General features: G+C 50.6%; 5 protein-coding genes across 5 annotated transcripts; 3 read left to right on the top strand and 2 right to left on the bottom strand.

Moving 5' to 3' along the window:
* Positions 1–115: 115 nt before the first annotated feature.
* Positions 116–1491, top strand: N7506_011311 (dimethyladenosine transferase; the record flags this gene model as incomplete). Its single annotated transcript, XM_056960604.1, has 5 exons — positions 116–257; positions 310–347; positions 399–620; positions 671–735; positions 810–1491. The coding sequence occupies 5 exons, from the start codon at positions 116–118 to the stop codon at positions 1489–1491; spliced, it is 1149 nt and encodes a 382-aa protein (XP_056806759.1).
* A 65-nt stretch (positions 1492–1556) lies between these two features.
* On the bottom strand, positions 1557–3666 carry N7506_011312 (GTPase-activating protein GYP1; the record flags this gene model as incomplete). The annotated part of the gene is given in 7 exon segments (XM_056960605.1): positions 1557–1721; positions 1774–1866; positions 1915–2407; positions 2425–2797; positions 2846–3312; positions 3376–3492; positions 3569–3666. Coding segments are annotated over 7 exon segments (1806 nt in total), but the record flags the coding sequence as incomplete, so codon positions are not given.
* A 502-nt stretch (positions 3667–4168) lies between these two features.
* Positions 4169–5069, top strand: N7506_011313 (uncharacterized protein; the record flags this gene model as incomplete). Its single annotated transcript, XM_056960606.1, has 3 exons — positions 4169–4209; positions 4265–4537; positions 4691–5069. 3 exons carry the CDS (start codon positions 4169–4171, stop codon positions 5067–5069), a joined length of 693 nt encoding a protein of 230 aa, XP_056806761.1.
* Positions 5070–5750: 681 nt separating this feature from the next.
* N7506_011314 (uncharacterized protein) lies at positions 5751–7261 on the top strand (the record flags this gene model as incomplete). Its single annotated transcript, XM_056960607.1, has 5 exons — positions 5751–5787; positions 5855–6018; positions 6074–6517; positions 6609–7047; positions 7125–7261. 5 exons carry the CDS (start codon positions 5751–5753, stop codon positions 7259–7261), a joined length of 1221 nt encoding a protein of 406 aa, XP_056806762.1.
* A 1154-nt stretch (positions 7262–8415) lies between these two features.
* On the bottom strand, positions 8416–10608 carry N7506_011315 (transient receptor potential ion channel family protein; the record flags this gene model as incomplete). The annotated part of the gene is made up of 2 exons (XM_056960608.1): positions 8416–8708; positions 8772–10608. The coding sequence occupies 2 exons, from the start codon at positions 10606–10608 to the stop codon at positions 8416–8418; spliced, it is 2130 nt and encodes a 709-aa protein (XP_056806763.1).
* Positions 10609–12221: the final 1613 nt, after the last annotated feature.

Here is a 12221-nt window from a genome sequence, read left to right on the forward strand (position 1 = left end):
GACAATCTTATCGCCAGAAAAAAGTTGTCCGCCCACATTGAAGGTGGCGCGCCGGGCTGCAGAACTTCTCTAATTTGTTTATTACTCTTGGATCTTACGGGTTCAATACTTCAGTATGCCCAAGGTTCAGAAATCTAAGCGCAATGGCGCTTCGCAGGGCATGTCCGATGCTGCTGCCAAGACGAAGGCTGCCCACAGCATCTTCAAGATGAACACTGATATCGGCCAGCACGTTCTGAAGAACCCTGGTATTGCTGGTAAGTGCTCACTCACAGAAAGCTTGGGCACTGCTAATGAAAAGTCATCTAGCTGCGATTGTGGAAAAGGCTGAGCTTAAGCAAAGTGATGTGGGTTATAACGGTCATTGATCGGATTCATCATGCTAACAATGTTAATAGATCGTGCTTGAAATTGGTCCTGGTACTGGTAACTTGACAGCCAAGATTCTGGAGAAAGCAAAGAAGTGCATCGCCGTCGAGCTGGACCCTCGTATGGCTGCTGAAGTCACTAAGCGTTTCCAATCCACCCCATACCAGAAACGCCTGGATGTCATTCTTGGAGATGTGATGAAGACCGAGCTCCCATACTTCGATGTCTGCATCAGTAATACCCCCTATCAGGTATGTACAATACACATTGCGATATACAGACCAACACTAAGATCCTTTAGATTTCCTCTCCTCTCACATTCAAGCTCCTGGCCACCTCTCCAGCGCCTCGTTCCTGTATTCTCATGTATGTCATGTCTACGCCTTCGGCAAATATCTCTCAGTAATATTGTGTCATTGAGAGCTTACATATACCTCTAGGTTCCAACGTGAATTTGCTCTGCGATTGTTCGCCAAACCTGGCGACAAGCTCTACAGTCGACTCTCCGTGAATGCCCAAATGTGGGCCAAGATCGACCACATCATGAAGGTCGGCAAGAACAACTTCAAGCCCCCACCCCAAGTCGAGTCCAGCGTCATTCGGATGGTTCCCAAGAACCCGCGGCCACAAATCAGCTACGAGGAGTGGGACGGTCTCCTGCGCATTGTCTTCGTGCGAAAGAACAAGACTCTCCGCTCTAGTTTCATCGGTGTCACCAGCATCATGGACCTTTTGGAATCCAACTACCGAACTTGGTGTGCGCAAAATGACATCCCTGTGGAGGATGGCCCCGCTGAGGTCGCCAATGACGACACGGCAATGGACATGGGCGAGGAGGAGGAGGAACAAGTTGCCGAACCGGCCGACGAGGTCATGGATATGGACGACGACGATGTTCCCGACTTTTTCAAGGAGGAGACAAATGCTCGCCTCGAAGCTGCGCTCAAGAACGGAGCTTCGCGCAAGAAGCGCGGCAAGGTTGCGGAGCTAGTTCGTGAAAAGGTGCGCAGTGTTCTCGAGGACGACACCAACCTCGGAGACAAACGCGCAAGAATGTGCGACGAGAACGACTTCTTGAAGTTGCTTTGGGCATTCAACCAGAAGGGCATTCACTTCAACTGATCGGAAGGGGCTGTTCCAGGTGGAAAACATCTGCCGGTAATTCGGATAATGAATTATGATTACTATCAATAAAAGATACCAGTTTCAGGAGGTTCATCGCCAGCGGGCCGGAGATGAGCTCGCGAGTCTTGAAACAGGCTTTGCCAGATGTAAGCTTCGCTCAGTAAAAGTTCAATGTCTTTCTCTGTCCATCCTTTCGTGGGCAATGCTTGGAGGAACATCATCACCTCCTACATATAGGTTAGAATTCTGACTTGAACTAATTTGATTAGAAGCACCCACCTGGAAATCCATCTTGACCAATTGATCGGTCCATTTGACCAAAAATGCAGCGCAAACGTAAAGGTGAAATCGGGAGAAGCCCTGCTCCTCGGCCTATATAACAGTCAGTACCAAGAGGGCGCTGGTGGAAGCAAGACCTACCATATAAGTGTCCCACATGCGTATCGTATTCTTTATGCTCATTTCCCGCATGAGCAGGCAATTCATCCATCGGAAACTAAATTGCATAAACTCCACGCCTTCTTGTTCCAGATGTTTCGCTAAGGCTGAGTCGATGCGCACCGTCAGATCGCGAAGGGCCCTGACCTGTCGATGGATTCCCGGCTGGGCGTAGATGTAGTTGTCCTGAATGCCGTCCAACAACTTGGTGAGGCACCAGAACGTGTCAGCCTCCACGGCATCCAACACGCTGCGGGGCAATTGACCAGGGTCCATGCCCTCTTCGACGTTCAGATCGGTAATATAGACGCCCAAAAAGACCTGCCAGAATGGCGTGACTAGATCGTTGATACCTTGGACATAACCACTAGCTGGATGCCGGATAGCCCACACATAAAGAATGCGCTCCAGGGATCGCTGAGTAGCTTCATAGCCATATAATGGAATATGAGGACTGGTGCGCGGGACATCGATACTGATCTGATGCCAAACCGCTTCGTCCAGTCCTCTGCCGCGGCCTTTGGATGAGGCAGGGGGTTTGTGGAGTTTGCGCCGCTGCCGCGCTCAAAGGCTTGTCGAACTCCATCTAAGTACTCCTTGCGCTTTCGCTCAAGGGTGGAAATACGTCGCTCGCTATTAGTAGGAAGATAACCAAGAAGAAGTTGCCAGGTCATTGGCCGAACTTCCTCCGGAACGCCAGACCAAGCGAGGTTCCGCAGCTCGGTGGGCGACACTGTGCTGGCTTGCAAGATGCGCTTGAATTTGTTAATTCGCGTAATGCGGCTCGAGTGAATATCCCTTTCCTTGGAAGAAGCATCTGTTGGCGGCGGAGAGTGATTGATAAGGTTCAAAGCGTTTGCGGGATCTAGCAAATGTCAACAAAGTCCGGCCTGTGCGTCACCAATGCGATTACCTTGCAGAATGTCCTTGTATTGAGGCCTGAGGATCTTTCCTTCTCCCTTTCGCGCTGTCGGGTACATTGGGGCCCCCCGCTCCTCGGCGATGTCTGCACTATTTGCTCGTTGTCTGCTGCTCGCAGACAGCCCGTACCCCAGTGATGAGAGACTGCCTCCTGCCCCACCACTGGAATTGGCGTTCTTTGACTTTGAGGGCGCGGACTTCTTTCTTCGCATGCTGGCAAGACTGGGGAGTCCAAATTCATCTTCGTCATCATCATATACAATCTCGTCGTCGTCATCGTCGTCATCTTCCTCGGTGGGGTCACGACTCCACTCGTCAACGCCTTCAGTCATGATTCCGGGGTATGGCTGTCGGGGAGGCGATGCTACCAGGTTGCCTGATCTGCGAGCCAAGTGCGCTGTAGAAACCGCAGGAGACGACTTTGTCGGCGTTCTGGGACGGGGGTGGGAGGATGTAGGCCTGTGAGAAGAATTGTTAGCAAATGTTCCCAACTCAACAGACTGGACAAGGGTCGCAGCATACTGTACAAGACTGGCATGTGAGTATGAAGCTCCAACAACGGTATTCGGACCATAGATCTTGGATGCTTCCTGACCGAGGGACGTGCTTCGACCAGCCCAGAAGGGCGATTCGGCGCGTCTTGGAAGAATGTCAGTACGGGCCCGATATAGAGAAGAACAGCTGTAGCGCAGAGTGTATATGGATCTTGACTCACTCTGACTTGTCTAAATAGCGTGGATAAATGCCATGTAAGCTATAGCTGCGATTAGAATGTAGGGGGAGGCAAAAGACACGCACCAACCTGGACCATCTCCTAGGGATATATAGTTAGCTCAATGCCAAGGCAAATGCCATCAGGGCGCCTCAAAATTGGGGAGAGAGTCCTACCTGTTGCCCTTTTTTGTTCGCCATCTTAGTGGTATTTCACAGGAAGCGATCTCATGAGTCTCAATTGCGCGTGCGGGGTGCTGCAGTGGGATCAATGGTGTGTTTCCTCCAACCAGGCCATATAAGGACTGGACCTCAAATCAGAAGAGCATTTTGAAACAAGTGATAATAAGGTAAGACGTAATTAAAAGCAAGCTTGAAGTCTATAGTTAGATATAGCCAAACGCCCCCCCAAGGTGGGCACTCAATTCTGATTATGTAATCGTGGTTCTCCGCCCCGTGATCCCGCTCCGTCCAACTTCCTTCCCTTCTTCCTCCAATTTTCCGCGCGTGACTTCTCCCACTCCACCGTTTGTACTCATCTCGCTTAGAGCTTTCACCTCGCGCGTGACCTCAATTATCTCGTAATACTTCTGTTTTAGGAACCATGGCTGACCCAGAGGACGGTGACGATCTCTTCGCGGATCTGTACGTGTTTCTCCTCCTACTTCCCACTCAAAAGCTTACTCAATTCTTCCCACAGTTATGATGCCGACGAATCCACTGCTCGCACAACATCTGCTGTTGATGCATCAAAGCCAGCTGAGCCTGTCGCAACCCCCGCTGCACCCGCCGCGTCTACTACACAGGGCACTGAATCTGCTCCCGTTGACACTCACCAATCGCAACCCGCTGCTCAGCCTTCGGGATATGATAATGGGTACAACAATGGTTCTGGAAACCCTTACGGCGCTGCGCCCGCAAGCGAGGCGCCTGCTGAGCCCGAGTCTCACGGAACAGGAATCAAGGAAGACGGGTAAGTTCACCATTGACATTATACACACCTCAATCTTTGAAATTGGCTCCAATGCTGGGTGCTTCAACCGGTATCGGGCTGTGCTCTGGCGGTATGAACTTGAGTGGACAAATTTGCTATACACGGGTTCGACAGCAATTGTGTGCGCTGGAGAAGAGTTTTCTGGCTAGAAGAAGATAAAAGCGATCGAGCTACGGATACCCTGGGCTATGTGAGGAAAGACTCGCCGGTTGGCTCAGGTGCCTCAACCATCTGGGCACCGAAGGATGAATTCCTGGAAAGCGACAAAGCGAATGCAGCGACCAATCAGCAATTGCGCTTGAGCTCCCTGTCATACGGCCACCAAGGTGCATACAAACCAATTTGCCGTTGCAATACGCTGCTCAAGCTCCGACCTCCATCCCGCCAGATCAAACAAGAATCCAAAGAAAGCTGTCGCCTGAACCCTCCGTTCAACAACATCTTTAGCACCAACCAACTCAGCACTACCCATCGCCTACCATGGACCTTGTCACAAGCCATCCATATATAGTACAGCCGATACTATATAGATTCTTGTCGATACACCTTGATAGGGCAGAGCAAGAAGTAGCTATCTAGCTTGGGACTCTGTGTTAGACAAGGCGAAGGTTTTCGCGGGTCAGACAGACAGACAGTGACAATTCACTTTTTCCGACTGAATTACTTGCACCTCTACGCTTCTCATGTCGCCTGCTTCCCGGCTTGAGCGAATCAGAAAGAGGTGGAAATGGATATCTACACCCAGGCCCGTGTAAACCAGTGGACTCGACGTTTAAATCCCGTTCAGGAGTATCAGATCAATGGTTCGGGTTTGCCAGACTCCCCATGGACAACGACTTCAAAGTACACATACCCTGGAAACGTGTCTCGATGTCTTGGATGGTCGACTCTTTCAGGACAACGACGCTTTTATGGCGCGCGCCCACACAGACACACCTCATTAGCCCGTGGATAGCAAAGCGTCTATACTCAAAAGTTCTAGCCAGGATACCGTGGCCCACTGCCTATTCTTCCCCTACATCACCATCATTCCGTTTCCCTTATGAGCCCTCGCCCCCGTCGCTGCCAACCGGCAAGACCCAGATCCATTATGCCTAGATGACACTTTGGAGATATGGAGCCATATACATCTACTCTTTGTGCTATTTTGAAGGAGCTTCTGCTGACCGGGGATCAATTTATCTATAGCAAAATGTTCATTGGTGGTTTGAACTGGGAAACTACAGATCGTACGTATATCGTTACTACGCAGAACTCGCAGATTAGACTAACACAGAACTCTTTTTCCACATTTAGAATCTCTCCGTGATTATTTTTCTCAATTCGGCGAAGTTCACGAATGTACCGTTATGCGTGACAGTGCTAGTGGCCGCTCTCGTGGCTTCGGCTTTTTGACCTTCCGTGACCCTAAGACTGTGAATACTGTTATGGTGAAGGAACACTATCTGGATGGAAAGATTGTAAGAACCATTCTATGCAAAGGCTTATATATAGCATTCGCTGACAACTCCAAAGATTGATCCCAAGCGTGCTATTCCTCGTGATGAGCAAGAGAAGACCTCTAAGATCTTCGTTGGTGGTGTTAGCCAGGAGGCAACCGAGCAAGATTTCAAGCAGTTCTTTATGCAGTTCGGACGCGTTGTGGATGCTACTCTCATGATTGACAAGGACACCGGCCGCCCCCGTGGATTTGGCTTCGTTACATTCGACAGCGAGGCTGCCGTTGAGAAGACTCTCGCTCGTCCCCTGGACATCCTTGGAAAGCCCATTGAGGTGAAGAAGGCTCTTCCCCGTGGCAACTTGCGTGATCAGAACAATGATCAGCGTGGTGGTCAACGCAACGGTGGATTCCGTGACCAAAACCAGAACGACGGAGGCCAGCAGCAGGCGCCCCAGCAGGGACAAGGCAGCAGCATGACCCCCCCAGATGATGGCCCAATACTGGCAGCGCATGCAGCAGTATTTCACCATGATGCAGCAGTCGATGGCTCAGGGCCAAGGAATGCCCGGAATGGCCATGAACCCTGCCATGATGAACCCTATGATGCAGCAGCAAATGCAAGCAATGCAGATGCGCCAGCAGCAACAGCAGATGGGCGCCCAGCAGCAAGGTAGCATGAGCCCTGGCGGAGCCCAGAGTCCCGGTGTCCAGCAGCCCATGCCCAACATGATGAACGCCGCCATGATGCAGCAGAACCCCGCCGCCGCCGCCGCCGGTGCCGGAAACGACAATGCCAGCCCAGGTCCCAACGCCGCCGCCCAGCAGGCCGGACAGCCCGGACCCGGCTACAACGCCCATGAACAGCTTGCCTTCGAGCAGCAGAAGTACGAACAGCAGCAGGCCCACCGCACAATGGATCCCCGCGGTTTCTCGCCCTACCAGCAACAGGGAGGCCCTACATCTTGGGAGGGAATGTACGACGAGGTTCCCCAGCCCCACGTCCCAGGAGGACCGTCAGGTATGCGACGCATTGGAAGTTCAGGGCGCGGTATGTGGCTCTTAAACGAGTCCAGCATATTACACCACTTTCATCCCAGTTTGACCCGTAGCTAACGTTACAAATAGGAAATACCCCCCAGCCGCAGAGCACCGCTCCTGCCAACGCCCCCACCGGTCCCCGTAACGCTGGCAAGCCCGGCGCAAACTACCGTGGTGGTCGTGGAGGCGGTAGTCACCGCGGTTACCACCCTTACCAGCGCTAAGGCGCTTGCCGTGGATACCCCGGAGGCTTCAACCCAGTCTCCTGTTCATCAGATATGACTTCGTTTCTTTCAAGTGTTTTCTAAGTCTTTTTTAACCCGGTACATTAAGCCTGGCGAGAGGATTATCTGGTCCTACGGCTGGCTAGGGCAGGTGGTCTTGTGTTCGTTCCGATAGCCTGCAATTAGTGCCTAATATGATCACGTTTATCTCTCATTCTGCTATGGTGGCATATTTTATAAATGATGGCTGTAGGCTTCGGTTCAAAAGCCTGCAAAAACTCATTTGTGTATGAAGTGGCCATTTCAGGAAAGAGAGGCCATTCTTGGAGAGGTCGGAAATGGAGGCTTTGGAGCAGTGTTTACAGCTCTGCAATGGATAGAAAAATGAAGATCATGTGATTACTTTGAATATGTGAAGACAGATCACATGACCCGCGTACAATAAAACGGATTCATGATCACGTGACACCTAGATATAGATGTTCCAAACAGTATATGTTGGCACCAGAAAATGGTTCTATACAACTCACCATCTCAGATAGTGCCGGCTTCCTGCTACAGGGCTTTCGACCCAATCTAGACCCTCTGATCACGTATTACCCAGGAATTTCACTGATTGAATAACTTCACTTCGTTCCGCAATAAGCTTGCTACATAGTTCAAACAGTTTGTGACACTCACCATCCCTCACTAGCTTTGCCATAATGAAGGCCACGGCCTACATATCCCAAAGCATTGTTTCCAAGGTTAACAGGAAGTCATATATCATGTGATCAAAATGGTCATCAATTGCAAGCTGTAATAATAAATGATAGATGGGTAAAGATGATAAAAAGAACGAGGTATGTATAGAGACAAGATCAAAAGAATGGAGCAAGTGATATCACAAGAAAATGCATAGAAAAGGCGAAGAAGTGCGAAAGGCTCAACCACCATGCTCAAGCACGCTAAAAACCGTCAAAAAAAAAAAAAAAAATAAGTTAACAAGAAATCTCTATTCCAAAGCGCGTGCCCGATCTAAGAATTTGGTGAAAGTGTGAGGTGACAAGAGAAGTAAGAATTGGGGTAAACGTCATAGCGATTCGGTGACGTTTTCGTTTGGTTTTTTTTTTTTTTCGGTTTTTCGGTTTTCTTTTTGTTCGTGTATGTCTTTTTTAGTACGCCATTCCATACCCTGGTTTTGTTGGATGGCGGCCTTCAATCGAGCTGCGGCTGTCGGGACTTGTGCTGCGACCGTGCGCGACACCGTAGTCGTTGCCGACGAGTCGCTGGTGCTCGTTGCTGCCGTTGGACCCTGGTCGGTGGGGTTGGTCGCGGTATGGCTCGTAGGGACCGGTGAAGTTGAAGTGGCTCATTTCGGTGTATTCCTTCCGTTGGGGATGTTCCATGAGCAGGGAGTCCCGGGCGTCCAAGGGGGTCAGGTCGTCCAGATCGCGATTTTGTTTTTCTAGAAGAGTTTTGTTAGCAATATTCTTTAGAGGAGTGCATTTATATGAGCAATTGGACTTACCAGCTTCCCTTCTGCGTCTAGCATGAGGGTTCTCGCGACAGCAAGAGATGATGGCGTTGACGGTGATCAGAATGGCGAGAACGGCAGTGAGGGTAGACTGCACGACAATGAGGACGATTCCAGTGACCGTCTTGGTTGTTTGGGAGAGACCAAGTTCCTCGACGAACACCAAAACACAGGCAATTGACAGAACACGAACGACCTGAACGGCAATGTTGATACCCATAGACGCCTTGGTAGCGTACGGGCGACTCCAAACGAGAAGTCCAAGAAGAAGGATCTCGCAGGCAAGCTGGCCGGCACTCTGGAACAAGCCGTGGCCTTCGCCACCAGCGATGATGCAGCCCTTAACCAATGCATATACAATAACAGGGATGAAGATCCACCAGAAATCCTTCTTGTAGTTGTCGTAAAACAGACTGTACTTCTTCCAAGTCTCCTTGTTCTCGTAGAGACCGGAAGAATCACCTTCGGCTCTCTTGTACTTGCGGGCCATGTAGACGATGCGAACAGCAAAGAACAAAAGAAGCGCCGTGAACAGAGCCAATGTAATGGCAGCCAGCGTCTTCGCGGCCCAGGAGTCACCCTTGCGAAGTTGGTAGACACAGTAAAGAACCCAAATACTGTACAGCACGAGAATCATGTTAGTGATTGTTCGCGCCATGATGCCCCAGTAGTCCTTCCGGAAGTCGGAAAGCTTCTCGGGGAATCGTCCGTATAGTGCCCAAAGTTCCAGGACAACCTTGACAAGAAGAATGCCAACAACAACGACGGCGATGACAATGGCGAAGATCAGCAGAACGGTCATGAAGACATCCGCAGAGGGAATCAGGAGCTCTTGAGAGATCTCCTTGATCTTATCCACGTTACTTGTGCTGCCACTATCCTCGGTGCTGCTGGAAGAGCTGTTCGAGACATCAGAGTCAGAAGAAGCCTCAATCGAACGAGCAACAAGATCGCCAAACTCGATCGCATAGTCCCAGCTGCGCTTGGTTGTGTTAGAAGACGAGGCGCTAGTAGAAAGCGAAGCGTTCTTCAAGAAAGCATAGCTATCTTCAGTCGTGTTGACGCCAGTGGCACTCCGGAACTTGTCAATGGAGTTCAGCATGCCGGGCCAGGGGATCATACCCGTGCTCCACATGAAGTTCTTGGAGAAACTGCTGTAGACGGACGGGTAAGCGACACTCAGCATACCGTTGGTGGCCATAGAATGGAACCAGCCCATAATATCGCCGAAGCCAGGGCTGTGCGAAGGCGCGCCAACACCCCCGGCCGCGCCGGCAGCAGAGACACCCGTGAGTGCCAGAGCGCCTGCAGCGATGCCCGCAGAGACATAGGTGACAGCCTTGACGTTGGTGGAGTGGCCATTAGACAGCTCGGACTGAATGCAAGCGACGTTCTCGTCGTTACCCTTGGACTTGAGGACAAGCTTCGCTTGGCCATCGAGATCGGGCATGTTGAACGCGATAGACGGGATCTGGCTCGCGATGTTCTCGGGGACTTCCATGGATCCACTGGCTTTGAAGGTGCCCTTGGGGACCGGGCAGAGCTTGTCGACGTGGATTTCATCGCCGCAGGGGTCGAATTCTTTGGTGTATAGTTCTCTTCCGTAGGCCGTGACCGTAATGGCGGCCGAGACCTTTTGTTCCTTCGCGTTGGTACCAGCCACGTCGAAGACAACAACCCCGGAAGAACGGGTGTAGGTGACGTCCATCTTTTGGACGTTGATTGCTGAGTCGGTCATACAGAGGTTGAATCCGCTCGTGGAAAGAACGTCGGCTGCCAGTGCCTGGGGCACGGCGGCCAAGCCCAGCAGAGCCCAGATGTAGTTCCGCATGCTGGCAGGGTAATGGTGATATTCTAGTTGGGTGTGCCAATCCAAGACCAAATTTATAATGAGGGGCGGATATTCATCAAGGATGTAGGGCTCGATCGAGAATTGCGATGGTTCGGTCGGATTAAAACGTATTGAGCGACGATAGTTGAGTTCGCAGAGATCAAAAAATAGCAGGATCAACCCGCTAGAGAAAAGAAAGGGATGTGGTGATGGTCGATAAACGAGTTGGAAGGGTCGCGAGAGTGAGCGCCCGGTGGTAGTGTGAGATAGTTGGCACAGACAAAATGCAATGAGCGACAGTAGCAAGAGAGGAAGCAATTGAGGAAAGCGAATGTAATTCCCCCTCTCGCGGATCAGTGAAGAAGGAAAGTCTCGAACGTACGGAGTCGAATTGGCAAGGCTGCCCCCTGAATTTGAGTTGGCCCTTTCGTTTCAGAGTCTAGACCCAACTGGTATGTTACTATTTACATTTACTTGGGACTAGAGTCTTTTAAGGTGTATTTTTATCTCTTCTATTATTCTTATATTCTCCTCAAATCTCTCAATCAAATCTCTATACGCAGTCAGAATGAAAAGGAGGTGAGGTTAACAATAACAGTTGAAGCTAGCAATGAGCTACCACATCGCAGACTATTGGATCCAAGGTTGTCTTCCGACCAAAACCAAGGTTCCGCCCTAAATTGATCACTTAACCAACGGAATTGCTGCCCTACGCTGTGCGTGTCCCACTCCACCCTCAGTGAACAACAAACGCCACAACCAGCCACACGGCTGGCCAAATACTACACTCTGGCGAATGGCGAAATTATCCTCATTATTTAGATTGAAAGGTTTTCAAATCCTTATACTCCGTGTACTCCGTGCTCCGTGCTCCGTGCTCCGTCCAGGAGCACCTACAAATCTGAAACTCGCTTAACCATGGATTCTTCACAACAGACCCCTTCGACAAGAAAAATACATACTCGTACATATATGACGTTTGACCCGCGAGGGGCTCCCTAAGTCCACAGTCAAGCAATAGAAATTGCCACACAAGCCATGCCGATCCAAGATCCTCGGAAAAAACCCAAGTTCTAGCCTTCGGTGGGGCCCCCTTACGCAGTACGGCCCTCTGGATGGACACATAATGTGCTTGGTCTGCGTGTGTTTGTGCCTGCATACGACCAATCGAGCCCTCCAGCACCAACACCATCAGATCACATCCAGCGCGTATCGCACAAACACTCAATGTTCGCGGATGGAAATGAGACCTAAGTGGGTGGGCATCGTATCAACGTGAGACACAGCCAAGCGCTAGGGTGCCGCCCTATATGGTGACAGATATCTATTCTTGTCGTTGGGTTTGATGGCCTATGACACGCGACCAATTATGATGATCTTCACTTCATGTTCAGCGTTTAAGGGTTTGTCCATACATGATTCTTGGAAGTGATACTCCGTACTCCGTACCCTGAGTGATGAGCTGAGTTTGAGGAATTTCTTTGACTTTCTTGATCTTCGCGGGTTCATTTCTGGGTTTCAGCTTGATTGTCGGTAATGAGCAATCAAATCCTTCATAATACTGGTAATTTGTGCAAACGACTTACCGTTTCCAGCGGCTATAACCGATTTTT

This window comes from Penicillium brevicompactum, assembly GCF_028827555.1.
Source record: "Penicillium brevicompactum strain IBT 35665 chromosome Unknown utg000007l_segment0_segment0, whole genome shotgun sequence".
Classification (NCBI taxonomy): domain Eukaryota; kingdom Fungi; phylum Ascomycota; class Eurotiomycetes; order Eurotiales; family Aspergillaceae; genus Penicillium; species Penicillium brevicompactum.